The 24,132-nt window shown below is 53.0% G+C and overlaps 13 protein-coding genes across 13 annotated transcripts; 4 read left to right on the forward strand and 9 right to left on the reverse strand.

Moving 5' to 3' along the window:
* Nucleotides 1-366: 366 nt before the first annotated feature.
* Nucleotides 367-1,267, forward strand: PG994_009922 (uncharacterized protein; the record flags this gene model as incomplete). Its single annotated transcript, XM_066861331.1, has 3 exons — nucleotides 367-379; nucleotides 623-1,122; nucleotides 1,178-1,267. 3 exons carry the CDS (start codon nucleotides 367-369, stop codon nucleotides 1,265-1,267), a joined length of 603 nt encoding a protein of 200 aa, XP_066710441.1.
* Nucleotides 1,268-4,380: 3,113 nt separating this feature from the next.
* Nucleotides 4,381-5,824, reverse strand: PG994_009923 (uncharacterized protein; the record flags this gene model as incomplete). Its single annotated transcript, XM_066861332.1, has 2 exons — nucleotides 4,381-4,818; nucleotides 4,931-5,824. 2 exons carry the CDS (start codon nucleotides 5,822-5,824, stop codon nucleotides 4,381-4,383), a joined length of 1,332 nt encoding a protein of 443 aa, XP_066710442.1.
* Nucleotides 5,825-6,075: 251 nt separating this feature from the next.
* PG994_009924 (uncharacterized protein) lies at nucleotides 6,076-6,610 on the reverse strand (the record flags this gene model as incomplete). Its single annotated transcript, XM_066861333.1, has 4 exons — nucleotides 6,076-6,105; nucleotides 6,127-6,224; nucleotides 6,332-6,347; nucleotides 6,374-6,610. The coding sequence occupies 4 exons, from the start codon at nucleotides 6,608-6,610 to the stop codon at nucleotides 6,076-6,078; spliced, it is 381 nt and encodes a 126-aa protein (XP_066710443.1).
* Nucleotides 6,611-6,892: 282 nt separating this feature from the next.
* PG994_009925 (uncharacterized protein) lies at nucleotides 6,893-7,471 on the reverse strand (the record flags this gene model as incomplete). The annotated part of the gene is made up of 1 exon (XM_066861334.1): nucleotides 6,893-7,471. The coding sequence occupies one exon, from the start codon at nucleotides 7,469-7,471 to the stop codon at nucleotides 6,893-6,895; it is 579 nt and encodes a 192-aa protein (XP_066710444.1).
* Nucleotides 7,472-7,490: 19 nt separating this feature from the next.
* Nucleotides 7,491-8,303, reverse strand: PG994_009926 (uncharacterized protein; the record flags this gene model as incomplete). Its single annotated transcript, XM_066861335.1, has 4 exons — nucleotides 7,491-7,807; nucleotides 7,860-8,038; nucleotides 8,100-8,130; nucleotides 8,186-8,303. 4 exons carry the CDS (start codon nucleotides 8,301-8,303, stop codon nucleotides 7,491-7,493), a joined length of 645 nt encoding a protein of 214 aa, XP_066710445.1.
* A 246-nt stretch (nucleotides 8,304-8,549) lies between these two features.
* PG994_009927 (uncharacterized protein) lies at nucleotides 8,550-9,058 on the forward strand (the record flags this gene model as incomplete). The annotated part of the gene is made up of 2 exons (XM_066861336.1): nucleotides 8,550-8,563; nucleotides 8,719-9,058. The coding sequence occupies 2 exons, from the start codon at nucleotides 8,550-8,552 to the stop codon at nucleotides 9,056-9,058; spliced, it is 354 nt and encodes a 117-aa protein (XP_066710446.1).
* A 57-nt stretch (nucleotides 9,059-9,115) lies between these two features.
* PG994_009928 (uncharacterized protein) lies at nucleotides 9,116-11,121 on the forward strand (the record flags this gene model as incomplete). The annotated part of the gene is made up of 4 exons (XM_066861337.1): nucleotides 9,116-9,695; nucleotides 9,754-9,865; nucleotides 9,917-10,099; nucleotides 10,221-11,121. 4 exons carry the CDS (start codon nucleotides 9,116-9,118, stop codon nucleotides 11,119-11,121), a joined length of 1,776 nt encoding a protein of 591 aa, XP_066710447.1.
* Nucleotides 11,122-11,753: 632 nt separating this feature from the next.
* On the reverse strand, nucleotides 11,754-12,116 carry PG994_009929 (uncharacterized protein; the record flags this gene model as incomplete). The annotated part of the gene is made up of 1 exon (XM_066861338.1): nucleotides 11,754-12,116. One exon carries the CDS (start codon nucleotides 12,114-12,116, stop codon nucleotides 11,754-11,756), a length of 363 nt encoding a protein of 120 aa, XP_066710448.1.
* A 1,507-nt stretch (nucleotides 12,117-13,623) lies between these two features.
* Nucleotides 13,624-14,484, reverse strand: PG994_009930 (uncharacterized protein; the record flags this gene model as incomplete). Its single annotated transcript, XM_066861339.1, has 3 exons — nucleotides 13,624-13,930; nucleotides 14,183-14,337; nucleotides 14,392-14,484. The coding sequence occupies 3 exons, from the start codon at nucleotides 14,482-14,484 to the stop codon at nucleotides 13,624-13,626; spliced, it is 555 nt and encodes a 184-aa protein (XP_066710449.1).
* A 906-nt stretch (nucleotides 14,485-15,390) lies between these two features.
* Nucleotides 15,391-15,837, reverse strand: PG994_009931 (uncharacterized protein; the record flags this gene model as incomplete). Its single annotated transcript, XM_066861340.1, has 1 exon — nucleotides 15,391-15,837. One exon carries the CDS (start codon nucleotides 15,835-15,837, stop codon nucleotides 15,391-15,393), a length of 447 nt encoding a protein of 148 aa, XP_066710450.1.
* Nucleotides 15,838-16,468: 631 nt separating this feature from the next.
* PG994_009932 (uncharacterized protein) lies at nucleotides 16,469-18,257 on the reverse strand (the record flags this gene model as incomplete). The annotated part of the gene is made up of 4 exons (XM_066861341.1): nucleotides 16,469-16,810; nucleotides 16,833-17,882; nucleotides 18,015-18,030; nucleotides 18,088-18,257. The coding sequence occupies 4 exons, from the start codon at nucleotides 18,255-18,257 to the stop codon at nucleotides 16,469-16,471; spliced, it is 1,578 nt and encodes a 525-aa protein (XP_066710451.1).
* A 1,258-nt stretch (nucleotides 18,258-19,515) lies between these two features.
* On the reverse strand, nucleotides 19,516-20,685 carry PG994_009933 (uncharacterized protein; the record flags this gene model as incomplete). The annotated part of the gene is made up of 3 exons (XM_066861342.1): nucleotides 19,516-19,674; nucleotides 19,760-20,398; nucleotides 20,452-20,685. The coding sequence occupies 3 exons, from the start codon at nucleotides 20,683-20,685 to the stop codon at nucleotides 19,516-19,518; spliced, it is 1,032 nt and encodes a 343-aa protein (XP_066710452.1).
* A 1,068-nt stretch (nucleotides 20,686-21,753) lies between these two features.
* On the forward strand, nucleotides 21,754-23,364 carry PG994_009934 (uncharacterized protein; the record flags this gene model as incomplete). The annotated part of the gene is made up of 3 exons (XM_066861343.1): nucleotides 21,754-21,809; nucleotides 21,902-22,206; nucleotides 22,274-23,364. 3 exons carry the CDS (start codon nucleotides 21,754-21,756, stop codon nucleotides 23,362-23,364), a joined length of 1,452 nt encoding a protein of 483 aa, XP_066710453.1.
* Between the last annotated feature and the right edge of the window lie 768 nt (nucleotides 23,365-24,132).

Genomic DNA, 24,132 nt, shown 5'->3' on the forward strand with positions numbered 1-24,132 from the left:
TCGACAGTTCGTGATAAATACTTCACGCTGCCCTGCCGTTCTCTCTCGCAATGTCATCAGTTACCCCTTTCTCGTCCATCATTTCGTATTCCAGCCAATAGCAAAATTGCCGCACGCCTGATAGCTTACGCGGCCATGCCTAATCTCGCTGGCCAGAGAAGATCGCGCATCGACCTTGCCTCGCCTCTTTTCCACTAGTCCGAAGTAGGGCCAATATGGGTACCGTCTCCAGCTATCCGGGCAGCCTGGCTTATGCGTCACCAACGACTATAACACTGTCGCCACGAGAAACAGGCTACCAGGCTCTGGATGGAAGATTGAACTAAGACATTGATCTCGGAGCACTCGGTCGATAGTATCGGCATAATGCATTCGAGAGGTACAACTATATAGGTGAACATCACTGTGAAGGAGAAAAAGGTTTCCACAAAGTAGCTTGTAGTAAAGGCTGAAGCGAGTAGTGAGAACATATCATCTTTAAAGAGGCGCTTCAGGGATAAATACGTCAATTGCTAGCTGATCTATTGTTGATGTTGTCGACACGCAGGCCGTCCGAGAACCAGAGCTTGACAACGCCGGTTATGCTAATGAGGATGAGGCTAGGGAGTGGCAAGTGTACTAGGACGCCTTCGTGGACGTCTTGCCTGCCGCCGGCTGGGAGATCAGCATAGAAGATTGGAGCTTCGGCGCGGCGCTGCGGTCTCTGAACGAAGAGGTGGACGCGGTAACCGAGAGCTACCGGGTCTAGCGGCTCGAGGATATGCTGGACTCACTGCTACGGAGTTTTGGACTGCTCAGGCACAAGGAGGTCGCAGGGATCATGAAGGGGCAGAGAAAAGAGAACCCCAACATCGTCGCCCGCATCCGAGGGGCAGACGACGAAGACGCATCGGCGGCGCTAGACCTGCGCCGCAGCAGGAACATGCGTCGACCGAGACGGGGTTCATGATGAGCGTCGAGTTCGGCTCCTACGCCTGGTACGCAGACACTGGCGCTTGCGCTGACGAGGACGTGGACGTGGGCACTGAACAAACAGCAGACGCTGGCGCTACTACTGCCCGTCGCGTTCCTAGACGAGTGCGGCGCCCGGCTCCAGGAGTAGGAGGGCCGGCAGCACTTCTAGTACGTCGGAAGCGGCGGCGGCACACGCAGGCCCCGCATTATCCACGCAATCAAGGACCTGTTCAGGCTTAAGGAAGCCGAGCATACGCTGCTATTGGCAGGCGCCGGCGGCAACGCGGCGGCGCTGATCGGCGTCACCCTGTAATAGGCGGCGGGCAATGGCTTCGAGGACAGTAGTGAGGCGGGGAGGAGAAGCTGAGGTGGAAGTGTAAGGTTATGCTTGTTATCGACTAGATCAGCCAGTTAGGCGGCCCCATACTGGCGTCGGTGAATGACCGGCTGCGGCAATACCGGGACGACGCGCAGCAGCCGTTCGGCGGGGTGCCCATCGTCCTCTTCGGCGACTTTTTATTAGTTCGACCGGTGCAAGCAGACCAGTCGTCTGCTGCCAAGGCCGCGAGGATACAGCGATAGACCGAAGTCCGATAGCGTCACAAAGCATCTGATGGCGTATAAACTATCACTACAGTTCCTCAATACAGTGATGCTGCGGAAACAGGTACGGGCCGGCGGCTGTGCGAGGCTGCAAGGCTTCCTTGGGGGTTTGCGGCGCGGCGGGACCGAGCTGGACTTCGAATGGCTGCAGCAACGTGCATACAGTATAAGCCGACGCCGCTGACCTTCACCGAGGGTCCAAGGGCTATCACGCCGCTGAACTAGGACCCGGTGGAACCTTAACCAACCGTGGACCGCCTTGCCCTCGTGACTTTCTTGTTCACGGGGTTTCTGATTTTCATCGTGGAAGGACTTCCGGCATCTTGATAGACCGTCTAGAACCACACCTGGCAGATCGAAGCCTAGGGAAAGCTTCATTGGCACAAATTTGTTATAAAAAAGCCATTCCAAGTCGCCGATGTGGTGGTTCTTCCGTATCAACAACAACACTGGCTTAGTCATGCGATCAAACCAGTGATAGAAGGGTGCAATCTAGATGAATGTATGCAGTTCGCGACAAAGAAGACAAAGGAAAGAAAGAAGCTCCGACTCCAGGGCTGAGTAACGTTGTGGCTCTGATGGGGCCCTCGCCACTAGCGCCACACCAGCCCCACTAACGCACAAAACCCACCTTTTCCAGCTTCACTGGTTCAGGCTCTCTTCTCTCTTTTTTCTCTTCGTCTTGAATTCCATATTACAGTTGCAACAAGCTGCTCTGCCTCTTACGGTGTCTGGTGACGTGACTGGCTGATAGAATCTAGTTCTAAAGATCAAAGAGCTGAAGGTCCCTGTAGGGCTGTGAACAGTTATGTCCTGGATAATCGCGCTGTGTGCCAATATGTCAAGTGATCGCCAGATTCACTGGTGCACCACCTAACTGGCCAAGGTGGGGTTCTATTAGTGACTTAAGCACTGGTCACGCAAAGAAAGTCATTTTTAAATACTATATATTTAAAAAACAGCTGTTCTTTTTAGGCAATAATGGATAGCGCGGTTAAGCTAGATTAACCATAGAGGTTTCTCTAGCTGAAGTGTTATATAACTTGTGCAGCTCTAAGGTAAGATCAGTAGTCGACTCGTATGCCCCTTTCCAGCACTTTAGTACAATATCGCTGACAAGCAGTCCTTCCAAGAAAGGAAATTCGCCCCTTTGGAACAAGTTCTGGATCTCATCTTCGTGTTCAAGAGCGTTCGTAGCCAGGTGGGGAAAAGGCATTTCACCCGTTGCCATAAAGTATATGGCCGTTCCAAGAGCGAAGATGTCGGTTTTTTGGTCGCAGAAATTAGGATCTGTTCGTGGCATAGACGACAAAATACCTTCCAGTGCACCACCATCATGAACAACCTCTCCTTCGTGGTTTAGGATTCTCCCTCCAAAGTCGGAAAGTTTTATGTTCAAGTCTGTGTCGAGTAAGATGTTTCCAATGTTGACGTCGCAATGAAGGACCTGTTTTTGGTGGACGTAGGCTAGACCCTCAGCAGCTTGAAATGCCCACTTCAGCCTTTGAAGGGGAGGAGTGCAAGGGTTGTTTCGTAAATAGGCCTCAACCGAGCCATTTGGCATGTATTCGATTAGGAGACCGTCCTTATGTTTTCCCTTCAGACGAATGATTCGAGGATGATCCCCCAAGACTTCAAGAATTCGTATCTCAACTTCTAGACCATGGAGAATTTGGTCCCTGAACTTCTGACGATAAGATCGATCGCTGTTTGTAAAATTACCCTCGTCATCACGGGGTACTAAAGGGAACTTTAGAACAGTATCCTGTTCCCCGTTGAAGATAGCAATGAAGGCACTAGACCCGTTTGCAATGATCTTGCCATTATCGACACCGGTGGGGTACCAAGGGTAGAAAGTGTAAGGGTCATCGTTTGCCATAGTTAGCGGTAGTAAAGTGTTGGCTCTATAGAAAAAGTAGGCTATGGTAGTGGGGAAGAAAGAAAAGTAGAACATCCTTTAAGTTAATTAAATCTTAAATACTTGCGTAAGATTTCATTATTATATAATATGCGCCTATCACTAATCTAATAAGTATAGTACCGGTGTATTTAAAAGGGGTTTAAAGCTATAATATTTATTTAATTATAGCTATAATATTTCGGTTACGAGGTGTGTAATAAACTTAAGATATAAGGGAATCGAAGGTTATAGCAGGGCTTATAATAGTGGCTGCTATAAGGCGTATCGAATTAATTTAAGGAATAGTTAATAATAGCTTTAAAGGTAGTATAAAAGTAATTAACCTTTTAAAGGCTTAGCTATAAAAGGTTATAATAAGGTAAAAACGCCTAATTATAATATAAGTATTTAAAGCTTTAAAGGGCCTTTAAAGAGTAAAATAATATATTTATTAAAGAGTATAAAAGGTAGAGTACCTTTTAGTGTATTATATGTTTTATCTCTAAGTCTAAAAATACTAGAAGAGAAGAGAAAAGGGACCTATATTTATAGGCCTGAGAGCTTATTTAGCGCGTCTTAATACTACCTGAACTGCTTGGTTCAGTGCTCGTAACAGATCTCCATGAAAGGTTTTGGCAACCTTCAGTGGGAACTGGTGGTGAAAGAGAGACTTGGAATTTATGCACTAGCCGCGAATCGAAACGGGGCCCATCGATGGCAACGATGGATTTTACCACTAAACCACTAGTGCCTGCGGCAGAAACTCGTATTAGATAAAATAAAAGCACCATAAATGAGTATATATCGCCAACTGGTAAGTCAGATTAATTCGTACTTCTTATTAAGTGTCATCCTTTTAGACACTGTTGCATCCTATTCTGCTTCATCGTCTTATGTGCCCCCTCCCGAGCCGCTGCCGCCTTTCACGCTGAACCCTTCCCAGCCTCCCCCAACCGCCTCCCCACATCCTCCCTCCCCTCCCGAATCGCCCTCCCCAGTTCATACCCCCAAACCCTCCCGAACCGCTCCTCCATCTCCCTGTGCATCCACTCCACATCCGCCTGATCGACATTGCCCGCCCGCCCCTGGTACAGCTCCACCATGCGCCGGCTGCTCTGCACCAGCCAGTGCCTCCGGGGCCGCCGCACGGCGTCGAAGGCCGCGAAAACGGCCGCCAGCTGGTCCGGGCGCGTCACGCGGGGGTCCGCCAGCAGCTCCGACAGCACCGCCGAGTCCTCGACGCAGAAGCCCGCGCCCGCGCCGTGGTGCGGCGTCGTCGCGTGCGCGGCGTCGCCGCACAGGACGAGGCGGCCTTTGTTGAAGTGGGGGACGGGGTGGTCGCCGGTGTCGAAGAGGGCCCACTGTTGCATTGATTGGTTATAAAAAACATCAGGTTTGAGGTTGACGCAGGGGTAAGGTAGGAGCAGTAAGTTAGGGGGGGGGGGCAGAATTCGGAGAGCCAGATTGGCTTACCTTATCAATGTTCTCGCCCACCAGCTCAAACTGCTTCTTCACCATCGGCCCAAAGTCTGCATAATCCCTTAGCGCCTCCTCGCGCGTCGTCGGCAGCGTCAGCTTGTCCTGGCTGGGCCAGTCGCCCTTGTCGACAACGGCGCCGAACATGTTGAACGTCTTGCCGCCGTCGACGGGATACGACAGAATATGGGCGCCCTTGCCGAGCCAGAGGCACGAATTCTTGGCGCGCTCCTCGCCCAGGGCCTCGACGGCCTGCTCCATCGGGATCACGCCGCGGTAGCCGTAGACGTGCGTGTACTGCGGCCGCGCGGCGGGGTGGTCGTCGTCGCCCAGCAGAATCTGGCGCGTCCGGCTCTTGATGCCGTCGCAGCCGACGACGGCATCGGCCTCGGCCGTCGTGCCGTCGTGGAAGAACATCTTGACCCGGCCGTCGGTCCCGCCGGCCTCCTCGACGCGGTCGAGGTGCTTGCGGAAGTGGCACTTGTCCTTGGGGATCACCTGGGCGACCTCGTCCATGAAGTGCGCGCGGTGCACCGCGTCCATGCCCTGGTCGTTGGTCAGGGTGAAGAGCGGCTTGGTGGCGGCGGGCGTGTCGCCGCCGGCCATGCCGTCCAGCACGTCGAAGTAGACGTCGTGCTTCTCGGGCCACTGGTTGTGCGTGCCGACCTTCTCGAAGGCCGCGCGCAGGCTCTTGTCGCAGATGTCCATGGCGCGCAGCGCGTTGGGCGAGAAGGCGACGCCCGCGCCGATCTCGCTGAAGCCGTGGCCCTGCTCGTAGATCTGGCACGGGATGCCGTGCTTGATCAGCGCGACGGCCAGGGTGGCCCCGGCGATGCCGCCGCCGACGATGGCGATCTCGAAGGACTTCTTTTCTTGGGTTTGGGAGGTCATCTTTGTTATTGTTGTTCTTAAGTTGGAACGAAAGGTGTGGACATTGACTGATATCATAGTGTTGACGTAATGATCGCGGAAAACCCCCGTATATAGTTCCACACGACGGAGCTATCCGCTTCCCCTGCGCTAGGTCAACCTCCTCCTAGCCCCCCCTCTAGCCCGGTACCTGGGCCACTGCCACGTGTAGTAGTAATAGAAGATCGTGCCAAGGAAAGCTTCAAAGCAAAGCCCGCAGTTTCTATACCACGTCAGGATCTCTTGGCACCAATGTGTAAAGGCTGTGGGGGAGTGAAACTTACCTGTAATTCGCTCTGGTTGCTATCGTCTGTCTGGCCTCCGTCATGGGGCGAAAGCAAACCGCCGGCCAGCGACCTCTTGGATTCTTGGAGCTCCATTACTTTCTGCGGAGGTATTAGATTTCATCTTCAAATAGTGTCCGGATGCAGGTTTGGGTGCATTGCGCACTAGATATGGATATCCGATGCAAAAAGAAGGGAAACACACCTCTTCGAATGAATCCCTGATGCACAATCGTATCGTGGTGACTTCCTTAGTCTGCCCAAGGCGATGGACGCGCGCCAAAGCCTGGTCCTCCAATGTCGGATTCCTGCATGCAGTCAGCACGTCAGCATGAATTGAACTGGTTATAGTTTCCGATCTTGGATTCGGGCCATAGGTATTTTGCTGATTCCGCTCATGCGAGTATATGAAAAGCATAAGACTGACCAGTGAGGCTCCATCAGATAAGTCCGATTGGCGGCAGTGAGGGTTAATCTGGAACATGTTAGTGTATGCTGGTGACGAGACGATATATTTGAAGGGGGCATTACCCAACGACGCCACATGATAAAGTCAGCAGCATCACACGCAGATTTGGATCGGTATGGAACCTCTCCACGATCGGTTGTCTATCCTTCTGTGGAACTTTGCCATCAATTCGCACGGAAAGAGATACCAGCTTCATCCAGCCCCTTTTGCACCATGTCGAGCGTAAGCCTCCAGGTTGAGAACACAATACTGACTCAATTAGCTTTTCAAACACATCAGGGGTTACTTTTGTGTATGCTACCATTTTTCATTCCTTGGCCTGTATTTCAAGTCCAAGATGAGTGTCTGGACTTTCGAAGATAGTGCCCCCGAGGTATTGTGGTCAATGTCGAAGCCATGGAGACTCTGAAAGTCCTCCAACGTGGCGCTGCTGAGAGACACCAGGGCCGTGGGGCACGAGGGCTGGTGCCCACATAGGAAAGGCCGGTTGTGGCGGTTAAGCTTACTTGTGCAGTTCGCGCATGCAAACTTGAGGCAGTTGGAGAGGTGGGCCAGTTGGGGTGACGTGCCTTCTTCCAGTAGCGTCTCGACGATTTCGAGGGCGGAATCGCGCTGGAGACATACCATCCTTTGCATATCGCGTTGGGCTTGGAAGGCTTTCTGTGCCCTGAGCGCCCAGCTGTCGGGTGTTGCCATTCCCCCCATGGAACTACTCATCTCGCGCCGCTCATGCCGTGTTTGAAATTGCAAACCTAGATTGCAGAAGAGGCGGAGCGACTCAATCTGCTGAAGAAAGTTCGTGTAAGAGCTGGACTTGTACGTCGCGGAGTTGTTACTAAGCGCCTCGTCGAGCTCCGTAATAGTCTGCATTCGCATCTTCTCATAAACTGTCCTCTCATTCAGCGAGGCAGTTCAGGTCGCATCGGGCAGGGAGGTCGATGGTATATTTTGGCCGGCGTAGCAGCAGGTAATTTGAGAGCCGTTGCAGGCGATCGACTGCTTCTGTCTCCTCTCCGGCCTTCCATAGATTGGCAATATCGACATCGAATCGGCGGGTGTCGTCATAGGGATACACCCGGATGAACTGCAACAAGGCGGCAAAGTCCGACAGGCGGTTCTGGATAGGGGTTCCAGTGACTGCCCACCGCGCCTTCGCGTCGAGAATGCAGACCGATTTAGCCATACGAGACTTGACGTTCCGGATGAAGAGTCCTAGATCGTCAGAGTGGTGGGAAATACGGCGGGCAGGGTCAGACCGTCTTACCTTCATCAAGAATGATTCGTCTCCATTTGACAGAGAACAGAGCCGAGTCTCGCTTTGTTTCGTCCGTATTCCACTCTGCAGAGACCGTGTGGTATGTTGTCAATACCACGTGCACTCCTCGAGTTCGTCCAAGCTCCCAATCCGGGCTTTGCCATGGTGTCGAACATGTCGCATCGCGCCTTGAGCCACATGTCTGCTAAAAGTCAGTTTCAGAAATGACACCCTGTCAGCCATACTAACGTATCCAGTTCATGCTTCCAGGTACCGAGTTCTACACATCGAGAATTAGTCGTAGGCTTCAAGTTTAGGGGAATGATGTCACTTACGTGGCGGGGGTACTATAATGAGAGTTGCTGGTACCTCCACATTCCCATTCATGCTTCCGTCTGAGAAGCTTTGGCAGGAGTCACCTCCCTCTACATCGGTAGCAACTAAAGAGATCATGGTCAACGTCTTACCCAGACCCATAGGGTCCGCAACTATGCTACCAGCGAAGTATGGGCTCCGATATCACTGATCCTGCGAGTCGCTTCCGAGCACCTAGAAGCGTTTGGTCAGATCATCACAAGCTATTCGAAAATTGCCGGTGTCTTGGACGCTTCGCCGTTCTGAGCAACTGCTTCCCGAACAACAAGAATTTCCAAGAAACCATCGCTATTTTCTATGCAGACATCCTTGAATTCCACAAACATGCCTACCAACTCGTCTGTCGGAGCTGTAGGTCGCTATTGTCTTTTCCTTTTCTTTCCGTTCTCTTTTCTTCTTTCTGTTCTGTGGATAGCCCCAACCAATGATTTTCTCTGACTATTTGGATAGACTGGAAGTTATTCTTTCTTACCTCGTGGCACCGCTTCCAAAGACGGTTCGATAACATCATCGAGAATCTACGACGCCATGAGACCTTGATTGACAAGGAAGCCAGTGCCTACCACATGGCTGAGGCTCAACGGATACGACAGGAAATTCGTGCTTGGCGGGAAGAATGCACCGAGCAGCTTCAGCGAAGTAAAGGGGAGCAGAGCACCAAGCAGTGTAAATCAATTGTTGCCTGGCTCAAAGTCGACGAATCTGACCAGCTCAACAATTTTCACACGCTCTTGGAGGAATCGACAAAATATCCCGGAACTTGCGGCTGGATATTGAAGAACAAGAAAATGGCCGCAACGCTGCAGCGCAAGCCGGACGTCCCGCTCCTGTAGGTTCAGGGTGCAGCAGGTACTGGGAAAAGTGTCTTATTATCGAGCGTTATCAACTTCATGAATAATGATTGTACTGGTCCTTTGGTCCTATCTCACTTCCGTAACTATGCCTACCCTTCTTCTACGAAGTATGACATAATACTTCGTTCGCTCCTCCTCCAACTTGTTCGAAAGGGCGAGGACCTGGCAGCATATGTCTACGAGGAGTATGATCTTGTCAAGAAGGTTCCCGGTGTCCCGGTCATGGAGAGACTTCTGCATCTTTTGCTTTCCAGCATTAGCAAAGGGCCGGGGGAGGCTGCTTACGTCTGGATCGTTCTTGACGGAATCGATGAATGCGAGACACTGACCCAAAATAGAGTCTTCAAATTGATCAGCCAAGCGACTTCGAGGAAATCCAGCTCGAACGAGGTCATCTGCAAAGGGTTGGTATCCTGCCGCTTCTCAGCTGAAGCCTCGGCCAAGTTGCGCGAGATGCAGCCAATATCGCTTGCAGAAGAAAAGAAGCATATAAGCATTGATATTAAGCACTATTCTGCCCAGAGGCTGAGGTCAATGCAGACCAAGTTACAACAAATGAACGTGAACGACGAAGACATAGGAGAAATCCAGGACGCAATCACGGAGAAAGCAGATGGTTCGATCTCTTATCCATCCCAAAAGGCCACGCGAGAGCGAAGTTAATCAATCAACAGGCATGTTTCTATATGCTCGACTCGTACTTGACTACCTATCGAGCAATGTTTTCTTCAGCGCGGAAGAGGTTAAGACATCGGTACACGAACTTCCAGCGAAGTTATCCAAGTTGTAAGTTCTCTCCCATGCAAGCAATCGCCCCTAACCCGCCACAAGCTACAGCCGAATCATGACCCAGATACTCGTTCGACTAGACGATAGATCTGTGACCCGAGTCAAATGCGCCTTGGGCTGGATAGCGTTCTCCAATCGCCCACTAAAGAAGATCGAATTCCTGTCTGCTGTCGCCTTTAGCTCAGGCGATGCCAATGTAAAGCAGATTGCCCCCCAATACATGTGGGACATGTGTGCCACTCTGATCGAGAGATAGGCCTGATTCAAGACTTGGTTTCATCCATGTCTCCGTGAAAGAGTAAGGCTAGGCTTGTTTAAATTATCCAGGTGAATTTTACTGACCGGAAGCCAGGTTTATCCAATCATCGTCCAGCAATCTAGTCTTGATAGAGAGTGACTGCCTACTGCAGCATGGCATTGCCACCATCACATGTCTCTTGGCTGGAATAGAATACGTCCCAGATGGGTTACCTCATGAGCCAGTGCTTTTTCGCATCATCAAGGGCCTGCATGGATTCCACATCTATTCGAAAGAGCACTGGACTGACTATCTACTTTCACTGACCCTGTCAAACCAGAACCATGGTTCTCCGCCTTCATTATTGTTTCATCTGGCCTGCGAGTTGGCGACCAAATTGAATCAACTTTTGACGAACCCAGTCCAACTCCCAGAAAAGCCGAATGGGCCTCTCTTCGACGACCAGCAGAAGCCAACGAAATTTATGGATGAACGGATAGAGAATTTGGGTAGCCCCCTACTCCAGGGCGTTGTTGACGGATGCTTGAAGGCCAGGAGCGCAGAGCAAATAGAGCTCAAGTTAGAGCAAATCGAATCCAGATGGCAGCCAATCAATGACTCTCCAACTTCAGCCATACCACCTCCACAGGAGAGGGTATCACTCATCCTTCAAAGGTATCAAACGGCAATTCGGTACCTCCTCGGCGGGACGGACTACCCTGGCATTACAGCTGCCGAATTTGATTTTTTCAAACAAAATTTCCGCAATTCTGCCCACACGTGTCGCGTAAAAGGCTGCCCTGAAGCCACTGACGGATTTGAGCGCCAGGCACAATACCACGAGCATGAAATGCTACATGTACGGCGCCTAATTTGTACCTATTCTGGCTGCCCGTACCCGCCCTTCACGTCGTTCAAGTCTCTCAAGTGCCACATAAACAAGAATCATGGTACAGCCCCTCCGCGAAAGTCGATACGCAAAAGTGGGCAAACTGCCGCCCCGCGAAAATCCTAGTACGTTATATGCGACTTATAATCCACCCAGTATACCGAATCGTCCCACGCGTGAACTGCATGATATCAAAACTCCATACATACCAACCCGAGAACCCCATCCGCATTGACAATTGCGTGAGATCAAAGAGACCAGACTCCAACCAAACATACCAACCCGAGTCCTATGGCAGATGACTTGATAACCCTTTGTCATCTGTCTCCCTTCACATCGAAGCCCCCTTAAAGAAAGGATGCCAGTTGGGGCTACTAATACGTAACCTTACACAAGGCTTGGTTGTCTAAATATCAGTATAATCACAGGCACTTTGAGCAATAGGAACACAAAGTTAGGTCTAATTATATTTACGGATGTGTATTCAGTCTGTTGGCGCTAGTTCCTAACATATATCTTTCAGTGGCTCATTAAGCGGAGTGTCTCTTTGATGTACAGAGGGAACTTCTGAGGAAACGAGACCCTTGATGCTTCAAAATGTAGCAAAATATACTCCCGGTTCATTCGAATTAAGGAACTGGTAGTCCTCTCTCAGTTCCAACTTCAATTGAACTCCCACTCCGGGCCGCTTTCCTCATCCTCCTCTCCGGTCTCGTAGTCGGCATCGTCCTCACTCGTATCCGAATCCGAATTCCAACTCAGATCCGAGTCGTAGTTTCTGGGCCGCTACTGCTCAAGCGCTCATCATACTCTTCACCATCATTATCGACTTCTTCTTCTTCTTCTTCCTCCTCCGAGGAGTCGTCCTCATCAGTACTACTCTCATAATCGGAATCAGACTCGCTCTCGTCCGAATCCTTCTCGAGAGGTCCACCTTCGGCCGCCGCCCTCATCGCATCGAGCTCCGCCCAGCCATCCGGCTTTCGTTCATGATCTGCCACTCGCGCCAGGACAGCCCGCTCCGTCCTCGCCCGTCTCAAGATCCGTGGCGTGGCCGGGCGCGAAGCGCGCAGACGCCGGTCCACGCGCCGCATCTGGCGTTTCTCTGAAGCGGAGTACATCGTAATCTTATTGTTGTTGTCGTTGGTATAGGTGGTGTTGGGAGAGGAGGTTGCCAAGCCCAGACAGGTGAGTGATCAGCCAAGTAGAATGAATGGTCGGGGTCAACAAATTATGACGAAATAGCCCCCTTGAGACCAAAAAGGTGGTGATGATGGGCTGGGACCGGAACTTGGGTCTGAAGCACGGGATTGAAGGAGATATTTTCTGGTACTTTGGATGGTGTAACGGTCTCTTAAAGTAGTCGTGGAAGGTTGTGACAGTTCTTTGTTGAGGTTTGGCGGTCTCTTTGATGGGTATTAAAGGGGATTGTGTAGAATGAGACAATGTCTTTCTTGAGATCGTAATGAATTGAGGTTAGACTGAAAGGGGAAGATAATTGTTTAGAACAATACAGCAGTGTTTATCTCCGGTGGGTGCGTGGGCGGGTGGGTAGACCCGCTTTTACCCCAGATTCGAATCCGCGCAGAGATCAAACTATAATTGCACTCATCTAGGACTCTATGGGGACCATGCCCTATTCCATTTATTGGGAAATCCATAAAACTGCGCAAAGAAATGACGTTGGTACAGAGGCATGTAGGTTCGAAGCTGGGTACATCTGTTAGCCCCTTTATGTTGAGTTGCATACTATGTCATTTGACGAGGACGGCATGACATGCCTGAGCAGTCATGGCGTGATTGATCAGGTGCTCAGCTGAATTTGGTTAGGACAAACACCAAACAAAGGTCGAGATATTCTGAGTGCTGCAGATATCAATACATAGTTAAAATGTCCAAGTCCTGTGCATAGGGGCGTGGTGAGGAGGAACCCTTCTGCTAATGTAAGCCAAAGTTACTAGGAGTACTGGTGAGGTGAGGGATTCGAAAGCAGGGCCTTCTTCCAAAAGGGGATGAATGGTTCGCTGCCAACGAGCTACAATGTCGATGGCGATGAACCAATTCATACCAATCGCCGACTTGTTACTACTTATGATGATCGTAACACTGTATCAGGTCTAAGTCAACAACTGCCTTGAGGGTATACGGACCATATAGAAGCAGACTACTCAGTTGCTATACCAATGAACAGTGTTATTCCCGCACTCTCACCCGAGCCTTTGGCGCGCGTGGCAAAAGACACGACTGGAGGAAGTGGTTGCTTGGGTGAACCACGAGCGCGTAAACCTTCTCCCCACCAAATTCGAACCAAACTTTTGGCAAGCAACGGTCTGAGGGGTCAGTACTTAAGTCTATTTACACCCAATCTTTTCAGCGAACTAGCTGATTGACGCACTGATTGTCCGACTGGAAAAGCATATGAATTATGGATATGGTAGCTCCGTACGTGGACACTCCCTTCGCTTTCTTTTTTGCAGCCTTCGAGTTCGAGCCCCGTACGAGTCTGTTTTTTTTTTCTTTTCTTCTTTCCCCCCTACTGATATCATATAAATTATAACTTTTCGTATAAAAGCACTGTCTTTAAAACCAAGTTGACCCCGGTATAATACGATAGGGCTGAAAATGCGATCACAGAAGAAGGAAAATTAAAACTGGGACGCAACAGGAAGCCAGAGTAGTCCGCCAGCATGGCTTGAGCACCTTGCCCACACCGCTTTTGTCATCTTCTGGGTGGTCCCTGGCGGGGTCATCGCCCTCTGAAGCGGTAGCGGTGGAGCTAGGCCGTCGGGTGGTCGCGGCAATGGTAGACGTGGTGGTAGCGGTGGTGGAAGGCGGGGCGTTCACGGGGGTTCTTGCAGTGGACGGAGGAGGCAGGTTGTAGTCGAGCTGAGCTTCAAAGATGTTGAGGACGTCCGATCCGCCAGAAGGAGCAGCTCTGGATCGTGTTGAGGTCGTACTTCATGCGGGGGACCGCATCGCGCTTGGACAGATAGGAGCGCTGCTGGGCAAGAGATGCAAGAGCCTGTTGGGGCAACGCGGCGAGTGCGACGGCCGACATGGAGATCGAACCGGCCCTCATATTCTAGGACTTGCGAAGTAGGGAAGAGAGTGTATGGGACAGAGGGAGCGAGCGTGGTGGTGAAGTGGGTTGTAAGAGCGAGGGTCATTGGCGTAGAAGTCGTCGTACACCTTTTGCATCTTGCCTTCAATGTTGTCGATAGCCTTGTTCTCGTCGATGGTCTGCTGGCGCAGGAACTCGACGCTATCCACGGCAATCCCGCCCGACAGGTACTGCTTGAACCCAGTCAGCTCGGACTTGATGTCAATGCCGGGGATGTCGTGCTTGAGGCGCTAGATCAGGTAGTACGAGTGTTCAGCGTACCGCGCTTAGCCGACCTGCTCGAGGGCTTTTTTAACGCCGTCGAAGCGGTGCATGGGGATGTGCTTGCGATTGGGCGGCGCGACGCCTCGGCAGCCGCCCCTTTTCATAGTCGATCACGTCGGCGCACTTGTAGCCGATAGTCCGCTGGTCCTCTGGGTTGAGCTGGTAGATACCCCTAGGCATAGAACAGGCACACCTTCTCGTACGAAGACCGGATGCCTTTACCGGCAACACCGGCACTTGTACAAGCTACGAGGAGGAAGATTGGAAATCTCACGATGAACGAGCAGTGGTAATGGATGTGTAGATGTCGGCGGTAAAGAGAAACTTGGGCTAAATGACTGTATTGAGAGAGAGTCATGGACAACTTGGACGACCAGTGGGTTGGCAGTCCTCGTTATGTATAGACTACAGTATTTCTATTAGACTAGCCCCAGAGCTTTTGGGTTGGCATCCCTGTCTGATAAGTCAGTATCCCATCACTATTATCGCATAAGGCGGCAGCGGCATGAGACAATTACAAACGTTGCCAGGGGTTGCCGGGGTCGCAGAGGGCTGTGTCTGGACCGCTCCTCTGGCATCGCCGGAGATTGGGTACACCAATATTTCTTGGAGAGCCAGGAGTATAGTACAACGGTGAAGGATAAGCAGCCCGTTTCAGCCGCTCAAGAAACTTATGGTAAGGTGCTCCATAGTTCATGCTGGATCTTGTGGGGTCCATTGACGGGGCGAGCATCTGCATCCCTCGATGTGGTGCCATCCCCTCCGAAACCGTCCAGGCGCGTTCCGGTTCCTCGTCCGAATCCGATATCTCATAATCGAATTCATACCAGTCGGGGTGTTCAGCCAGGAGCCTTCTGCGAGAATCGCGCTCCACCTTTAGATAATTATGCCGAGTGATTTCCTGGATTTAGACCTTTACAGCGGGCGGCGCAAGGATTCGGACGTCAAAGGGGACCGGGTCATCGCGGAAATAGAAATTCTCCATCATGCTGGCTCCAGTCACTCCACAATTATTCGTCTCCCGATTCTTGATGGATAATAGTGACTTGCTTAAGACCGGTCATGTCCTCCCGCAGGTGGAATTGGCGTTTATAATAAAAAGACTCGGAGTCCCTGGCGTCGATAGACAGCCGCTGGATCCAAGGCGCCTCGCGTGGGTATGCGCCTAGGGCGCGCTGGACGAGCTGAACGGTATCCGCCGCGAAATTCACGTACTGGTATTGGCCCGAGTCGGGATTCTCGAAGGCTTTGGTGTAGTAGGATTGCAGGAGGAATGAACGAGCCTCGTGACAGACGCCCAGGAGAGGCGGCGGTGGGCTCGGCGTCTGAGCAGCACCAAATACTCCGTACCCATAATAACTTGCTCCAACAATGACTAGACGGGGTTCTGTAGCCATGGACCAGATGCTCAGGCGCAGCTCTAGTGGCAGCCGGTGGAAGGGGTGAAAAGTGGACATGGTATCGTCGAACGAGGTGTGTGAAAAGGGCGATCCAGGAAAGGGAAAGATGCAAGGAGTATGTGTACAGGAGCTTGAAAACAGATGTGGTGGTCGGTATGAATTTGAACGGCTATCTCGGCCCCATTCCGTTATCTCGATTCCATTTCCGCCCAAGGTTAAAGCCCGGGACCTTTCTGCAGGACACCTGATTTGGGTGGTTACGGGACCCTGCACACCGCGGGCAGCGGGCTCGAAAGAAGCACTATCGCCTTGCCAAGACCAGCCACTTAGCGCCGAAGAGCACGAGTCCTTGTTAACCATCGACAAACAGTACTTCTCCGATAGGCACGACCCCAAAGTCATGGTGCAGGTTGGGAAGTGACTGGGGACTGGTTCAGTCGAGATCCAAGATCTCATGCTCGCTGTAGAGGGTCTACTGATGGTGCCATCCTCATGGAGTGGAATATGGCCCAAGACCAACAGCGCTTGGCCACCATGTGGGGTATATTGCCTTTACTCGGTACCAAGCTTTTGCCAGGTTGACTCCGGAAGCGTACGTAGGGTATAATGGCATGTTTTTACAGATTCTCGAATCGATCCTATCGTGGCACATCCCCTGCATGTACATCCCAACCTTCATCAGTTCCAGTCAGGTCTCCGTGTCGTCGTCGCCTGCTTCCTCCGCAGTCCCGCCAAACCCCCTTACCGCCGCCTCTTCTTCCTCCCCCTCTCCCCCTCCCACCATGGCCCGACCCCTCGTCAACCTCGCCCACGCCGCCCGGTCGATAATCCCCTGGGCCAGCATCTCGTCGTAATGGCTCTCACACTCGGTCCGGAACGCGTCCGCCGCCGCGTGGTCGCCGCGGCCCCGGTACGACTCCTCGAGCATGGTGGCCGCGTTGTCCAATAGGTACTCGGTGTGCAGCGTGCGGCCGCGCCGCGTGACGTCGTAGGCGAGGGCGGCACGTGGCCTCGGACTCGGCCGTCCGCCCTAGCGCGGCCGTGACGAGCACCTTGATCTGCAGGTACGCGACGTGGTCCGTGTCGCTGCCCGAGGCCATGTGCGACGCCTCCATGGCCAGCATGCTGTGCTCGGCCTCGTGGGGGCGCCCGGATTCCAGCAGGAACTTGCACAGGTACCGCTGCGCCAGCTGATGCCAGAAGGCGTCCGGTTGCGTCGGCGTCGGCGTCCCCTCATCCTCCTCTTCCAGCTTCTTGGTGGGCTTGGGAATCGATCGCGACGGCGCGGAGTTGGCGATCTCGGACAGCGCCGCGTACGTGCTCTCGAACGATATCATGCGCGCCGCCTGCAACGACGCGAGGATCTGGATTAGAGACGCGAGCCGGAACCGGTTGTTTCCCGGCGCGTGGATCGCTATGACGTCAAAGTGCGCGTTAACAAGCGTACTGACGGTATGTTGTGCGGCTCTCGTGTCTCGCAGGTTCTTCCAGATCCGAGTATACGGGTGCGTGGCGCCAAGCTTGATGCTGGTTAGCCCGGCAATATAGTTGAGCAGTGATTCGCCCAGCGCCGAGTCGACCCTGGATAGCGTAGCGTAGCCCGCGATTGTCGCCAGTATTGTTTGGGGATGCTGTTCCTGGATCAATTGGCCATAATCCGCGAACAACCCATTGAGTAGTTTGAAGCCTCTGGCAGTGAATTTGCCGTTCTGGATGTCGCCTTGAGCGGTTTTGATATTTAACCACCAGGCGTTTCCTGAATCCGCGTCGAAATCATACTCGCCCTCCACGTGCCAGGCGCGGGTCCCGAAGCGAGATTCCGTATACTCAAGCATGGCCTGTATACTCTTCTCTGCCGCGCCAGCGCTTCCGGGGGAGGCTAGCCGTATGCACTGCAAGACTTGACTGCTACTGGCGCTCTGAAGCTGATGCTTTGAAGTCGCATTAGCCCTCTGTAGGCGCTGCTGAAGTCGTCGGGAACCGAGCTGGCGACCGCGTATGACTGGTAGCTTTGGCTTCTTGCTCAAGTATGCCTCGGAAGCTATTTTCTGGAGATCCTGCTTCTTGAGGTTCTTATGTAACCCCCATGCTGAGAACCGCATCTGTGGATACAGAGGTTAGTACGGATTCTTCCTGTCATTGTGAGAGCAATAGACTGTGAGAGGGTGTATACAGCGTGTTGGTCTGGCTTGTTCAGTCACGCATGCAGGGGCAGGTCAATCATCTGTACCGACCTTGAACATTCGATCTCTGTCGAACCATCAGTTTCGCGGGACCTCCAAACTGAAACGGCCATGAAGAGCTTACGTTGCGTGGAAGCCATGTTCTTCTTTCATGATGGTTGAAACCTCTTTGAGTGGTTTGTTCTCGTCCCAATAGAGTCTAGTGATTGTCTCGCGGTGTTCGCTCCAATCGGCTTCATTGGCCCAGGCCAACTTGCCCCGGTGGGCCAGCGGATCGGCAACACTCATCGACATGGCGTCGGCGTGTTCATGTAGGCAGGAAAACGGCCAAGAGTAAGGTTTGCATCGTTTGCTTGCTCCCCGCTGTGAATTCTTCAGCCCTATCCGTCAGATGCTGGGGGGGTGGGGGGGGGGATGGGGGGGACGGGTTGATAAATGTCGGAATTCATTAGCCCTTGGAAGATGGGGGCGGCGGAGTCCACCCACAACACCTTCACGAGAGCCGGCGTCAACCCAATACTGGAATGACGCTATAACCCAAGCCAAGCGAGCCAGCCCTGGTGGTTGCCATCTCCACAACACCAAGATAAGCGATGTACTTTCCTTTAGTTCCCGTACTGGATATTTGCGTAGTGCTTACAGTTCATGTACGAATGCTGTGGCAGTCTTGCCAGTATCATCGGTCCTTTTCTGCTGATTATGTAAGTCACGTCGTAACTGGGATAGTAAAATTGAAACATATCGGCACTTGCTTGGTTATGTTGTTGGACGGGCGAGGTGACAGAGAATCCAACGCCAATAGGTAGTGCAATGCCACCAAGACTAAAGTGGCTGTTGGACCATTACTGCAAAATCAAAGCCACCAATCAGTTCGTGGTTCGATAACTAAGCCCATGTCAAATCCATACCTTGGGTTGCATCCTTGGCAACTCTGACTCAGATGACAGAAAAGCTGAAGGCCGATTAAAGTAACGCTTTGAAGCGAGGACTTCGATTGTGTCAAAGATTTGAAGGAAACGATGGTGGCTGGGGAAAGGTCATTGTTTCTGGCACTTGAGTCCGATTGCGACGAAAGGATCAGATATCCTTATGATTGTCCAGAAGACACCAGAGAAACAAATGTAATAGATACCTGAGAAGCATCAAATTCTATTTTTTGGAGAAAATGGCTGCAATCAATGGCCCACCCAAATGACGCAGCTGCCTAACATATCTGCATGAGGCAGGAGGTCCTTCTTCTGGTTCTGGCAGGAGCGTTGATCCCCTGCATTAATCACCTGACCCAAACCCTTCAGCTTGTTCATCATTGGATTCCTGATGCTCGTGGCCGGATCTTAATTGGTTGTACATAAAAGTAGATGTTTCCACGAGGAATATATTCATGTATGAAACCTGAACGCCGAGACTATCTCCCCCATGCTAACATTCCAGTGCTCAGTCAGCTCTGCTTAGGTATCTATAAATAAAACGGCCGTAATGTTCTCTGTCTCCCATCTTTGACCCAAACGGGCACAAGCCAAAAACAATAGTAAGTACATCTTCTACGAAGTAATTAGTCGTCCCACTCCTCATCGTACTGGTCGATGAGTCTGTTCTCGGCCTCTCGATCCCGGTTGTAACGCCCTGTCGTCGGCGAGCCGGAAACGTGATGGTAGCCCCGTCGGCTGGGCAGGAGGCGCGCGCATGACGAAGTCACAATCACGAAGAAGTCCTGTTTTAGAAGCATGTGTGTTAGTCAAAATGTAACTGGCTTGTTATACAGCAAGCCCAATGCTGGTGGGAGAGTAGCGACGTACCGAGATGTGGCTCCAAATGTTTGACCAGAGCGTGTAGTTGGGCAGCTGGCGCCATCCCCGCTGGTTGGCCACGGTGCGCTGGTACATGATACCACCTCCCAAGTAGACCAGAACCGCGATCAGCATGATGATAGCAAAGACCGAGCCGGGGCCCACGCTGCCGGGTTGGTGAGGCACCGCGCCGGCGCAGGCGTGTTGCGAGCGCATCTCGAAGAAGTAGGCGCACTCGTCGGGGTCGGCGCCGATGAAGGAGACCGCCGCGGTGGTGGCGGTCGGATCCCTGTCGCAGAGGAACGAGATGGTCGCCGACTTCCTGCGTTGGGGGGCGTCCGTCGCCTTGGCCGCCGCCGCGGCCGCACTGCGCACCGAACTCGTGGCCGTCGCCTCGTCGTCCGAGTAGTCCTTGTAGCTCGCGCCCTCGTGGCTGCCTCGCTTGCCGAGCGCATCTCGCTTCGAACTGCTGCCGCCGCTCTTTGCGCCGCAGGGCGAGCCGCCCGTGTACTGGAGCACCAGCTTCCGCCCCCGTGTCGTCAAGCCGCCCGACGCCGCGCCGAGGCTGTAGGTGTTGCTCCTGGACGTGTAGTACGCGCTGATGTTCTGCCACGAGTCCCGGTCGACGTCCTTCACCTCGTCGGGGGTCTCGACGGTCGGCGAGCAAACGTTCAGTGTGAAGTTGTAGCCGTAGTCCCAACCGCGGGCGTGGTAATCCTTGTCGGGGCGCCGCCGCGCCGACGGTGCTTCGACGCACCACCGCTCGCCTTCTTGGCGATGTCGGGCCGAAGGTCGAAGAACGACCCTGCCGTCGTCGAGGCCGTGCAGGCTGTGGTGGTCGGCGTCTTCTCCGCCGGGTCGGCCGCGATGGAGGCGCCGGTCAAGGTAAAGACGAGGGCGAGGAATGCGGGCGGGAATGAGAGTATGGACCGCATCGTGGTGTTTGTTGCCTGGGGAGGGGGGGGGGGGGCCGAAGTCGATTCGGACTTGGTTGAGCACTAATAAAGATAGGCAGGCAGCCTTTCAACGTTGAGTTGCCGAAAGAATACGACAGTAGACGTAAGGACAGAAAAGAGCTGGATGAAATGAAGAGAAGTCGTCAAAGAGAAGGAATACGTGTTAATGTGACAAACCGGAAGTCAATGCCGCAAAAACCAAGAGCTTACGAGACACGCAGTGAGCAAACCAAGCCAGAGCAGCAATGCCCCCCAATTGTCGTTGCGGTGTCCTTTCCGCCCACCTGGATTAGCGTGCTTCTGACTTCTGGAGTAAATTTAGGCACTAGGTTACAGCACAGCAGACCGTGCTCTGTTCGTTGCTGTTTGAGGGCAGGTACATGAACACATAAGCCGTGGTGGCTGGTGACGCAGCATTCGTATTGAGCCCGTCAGCTGCGCACGTGTATACTGTCTGATTGGTTTATCATCTCCATTAATATAGCTGTCTGAGCCTTGAGCCTAGCGAAAACTCCATGGGGAAGCATTTGGCAATGCATCCAATGCGAGGGCAGTACGGAGTGCCTGTGCCGTGAAATACATTCCTGACGATGAAACATGAGTTGGGGGTCATTTGGTTCGATTGACGATTGGGTTGCATAAAGGTGGTATACTGACTATCCTGATGCACAACGTCGCTAACCTAATGTATTGGATGGACCGCTAGCAGTTGGTTAGCTCCCACCTCGCGTACTGCTTTCATTTCACGTCGTCATTGTGCCAATCAACAGCCTGGATTGGGCTGGAATAACAGGAGCTATGGCCCGCTATGGATAATGAGGTCAAGTTAGACAGAAAAATGGTGGGATCATGCCACACGGAAGCCAAGCTTGCCGGCATTGTAGCTCGACGACCGCAATTACGCAAGGGGAGAGCCAGCCCTGCAGAGGATTAAAGTGCATTGGCTTTCCTGCAACGTCACCACTTCTTCCCTCTTTCCACAACCTAATCGTGAGACAACATCACGATAGCCTCAATCTCCATCGCCAACGACTGCTGCCTGACAAGATGGCTTCCAAGGCCAAGCAGACCCAGCCAGCCCACAAGTATGAGTTTGGTGGCCCGTAAGTCGAAACTTCCTGCTGCCAGTCCTGATGCATTGCGTTGCGCAAAGAAATAGGCGACATCAGCTGACCAACGCCTGTGTGAACTCTAGAATCGGCGCTGCTGGCATTACTTTCGGCTTGCCAATACTCCTCAACCTCTTCGCCTTCGCCTGCAACGACATCTCCGGCTGCCCCGCCCCGTCGCTGCTGAACCCGAAGTACCTGTCGATCGAAAGACTGAAGACCGAAGTGGGATGGCCCGTCGAGGGCATCTGGGGGCTCGGAAGCTGGGAGGCTACGGGTTGGACACTGGCCTACTACCTCCTGTCCCTCGTTCTGTACCGTGTCCTCCCGGCTAGCGTGGGAGACGGCACTGAATTGGCTTCCGGCGGTAAACTCAAGTACCGCATGAACTGTGAGTAGAAAACGCGCTGTCTGCACAACAATTGACCCGTGTGCGCTGACACCCTATACCCAACCAGGCTTTGCTTCGTCCATGTTCACCCTCGTGGCCTGCCTGGCCGGCGCCATCGCCCAGGGCGCCGAATTCCCCGTCTGGACCCTCATCGCCGACAACTTCGTCCAGCTCCTCACGGCCAACATCCTCATCTCCTATGCGCTCGCCGTCTTCGTCTACGTCCGCAGCTTCTCCGTCAAGGCGGGCAACGCCGAGAAGCGCGAGCTCGCCGCCGGGGGCCGCACGGGCAACCTGATCTACGACTTCTACATCGGCCGCGAGCTGAACCCGCGCGTCACCCTGCCGCTGATCGGCGAGGTCGACATCAAGGAGTTCTGCGAGCTGCGCCCGGGCTTGCTGGGCTGGATCCTGATGAACTGCGCCTTCGTCGCCAAGCAGTACCGCAACTACGGCTACGTGACGGACAGCATCGTCTTCATCACCGTCGTCCAGGCCCTCTACGTCCTCGACGGCCAGTACATGGAGCCCGCCGTGCTGACGACCATGGACATCACCACCGACGGCTTCGGCTTCATGCTGGCCTTTGGTGACCTCTGCTGGGTCCCCTTCATGTACTCGACCCAGACCCGGTACCTGGCCACCTACCCGCTGTCCATGGGCTGGCTCGGCACCGCGGCCGTGTCGGTGATCCTTGCGGTGGGCCTGGCCATCTTCCGCCTCAGCAACAGCCAGAAGAACATGTTCCGCACGGACCCCAACGACTACCGCGTCTCGCACATCCGCTACATCGAGACCAAGACGGGCACGCGCCTCATGACGTCGGGCTGGTGGGGCGTCGCGCGCCACATCAACTACTTCGGCGACTGGCTGCAGTCGTGGCCCTACTCGCTGCCGACGGGCTTCTCGGGCTACGTGATCCTGAACGCGGGCTCGGCCGTGCCGGGCGCCGTCACCATGCTCGACGGGCGCGAGGTCGTCCAGGGCCCGGCCAAGTACTGGGGCATGGTCTTCACGTACTTCTACATCCTCTACTTCGCCGTCCTGCTGATCCACCGCGACGGCCGCGACGACGAGAAGTGCGCGCGCAAGTACGGCGAGGACTGGGAGAAGTACAAGAGCATCGTCAAGTACAAGATCGTCCCTGGTGCTCACTAAGAAAAAAACGCGATGGGACCACATGAGTTCTGAGTAGAGATGGATGTACAGTTGTCGTTGATGCGTACGTCGCTGGACTGTAATGTATAATACTTGATATCAGGTGTTGGTTCGTTCTTGGGCGAAAGCATTGTAAACATAGGAAGCCAAGCTGGTGTGCCTTGGGCTTCGTAGTAGCTGCAGGTGGTTTTAAATAGCAACTTGTGTTGAATGACACTTCTCTACCTACCTACCGTGAATCCTCTCTCCCAATATCCCCAGTGGAGGCAGGCCTCTTGACTTGGCTTTCCTTCCCGTAGCACCTATATGTTTTGATGAGTTAGGCCTTATTTTCCCATCCTCAACCCAGTGGGAATTTGGGCTTTTCCCCAATTCCTCAAGCGTAACAGCACAGCCGACCTCTGTCATCCACAATCCAAGTTGCCGTGAACACCTGCCACCCACCTCGTTCTCACATTTTCACCGAGTCAAGGCGACATCAAGGTCTACGGGTTGAAGCTATTCTAAGCGTTCGATCCAATTAAATCGTCTTCTAAACATCCACAAGGTGTTAAGTCCATTTGTTTGGATGAATCGATGAACTGCCACCAAATCGGCTTCTGGTAAGTACATACACAAGTTCTTCGCCTCTGTCACTTACCCATCACACACAAACACACAATCCCTTCGTCTTTTTCTCTACACCTCCCACAACACTTTTTTCCACACAAGGTCACGGAGATCCCAACAGAATTTGGTTCAAGTTGGCCTTGCGGCGCGAACTTGTCA

Source organism: Apiospora phragmitis, assembly GCF_038363925.1.
Source record: "Apiospora phragmitis strain CBS 135458 chromosome Unknown utg000010l:1.0-9815664.0:1.0-9183399.0, whole genome shotgun sequence".
NCBI classification, from domain to species: domain Eukaryota; kingdom Fungi; phylum Ascomycota; class Sordariomycetes; order Amphisphaeriales; family Apiosporaceae; genus Apiospora; species Apiospora phragmitis.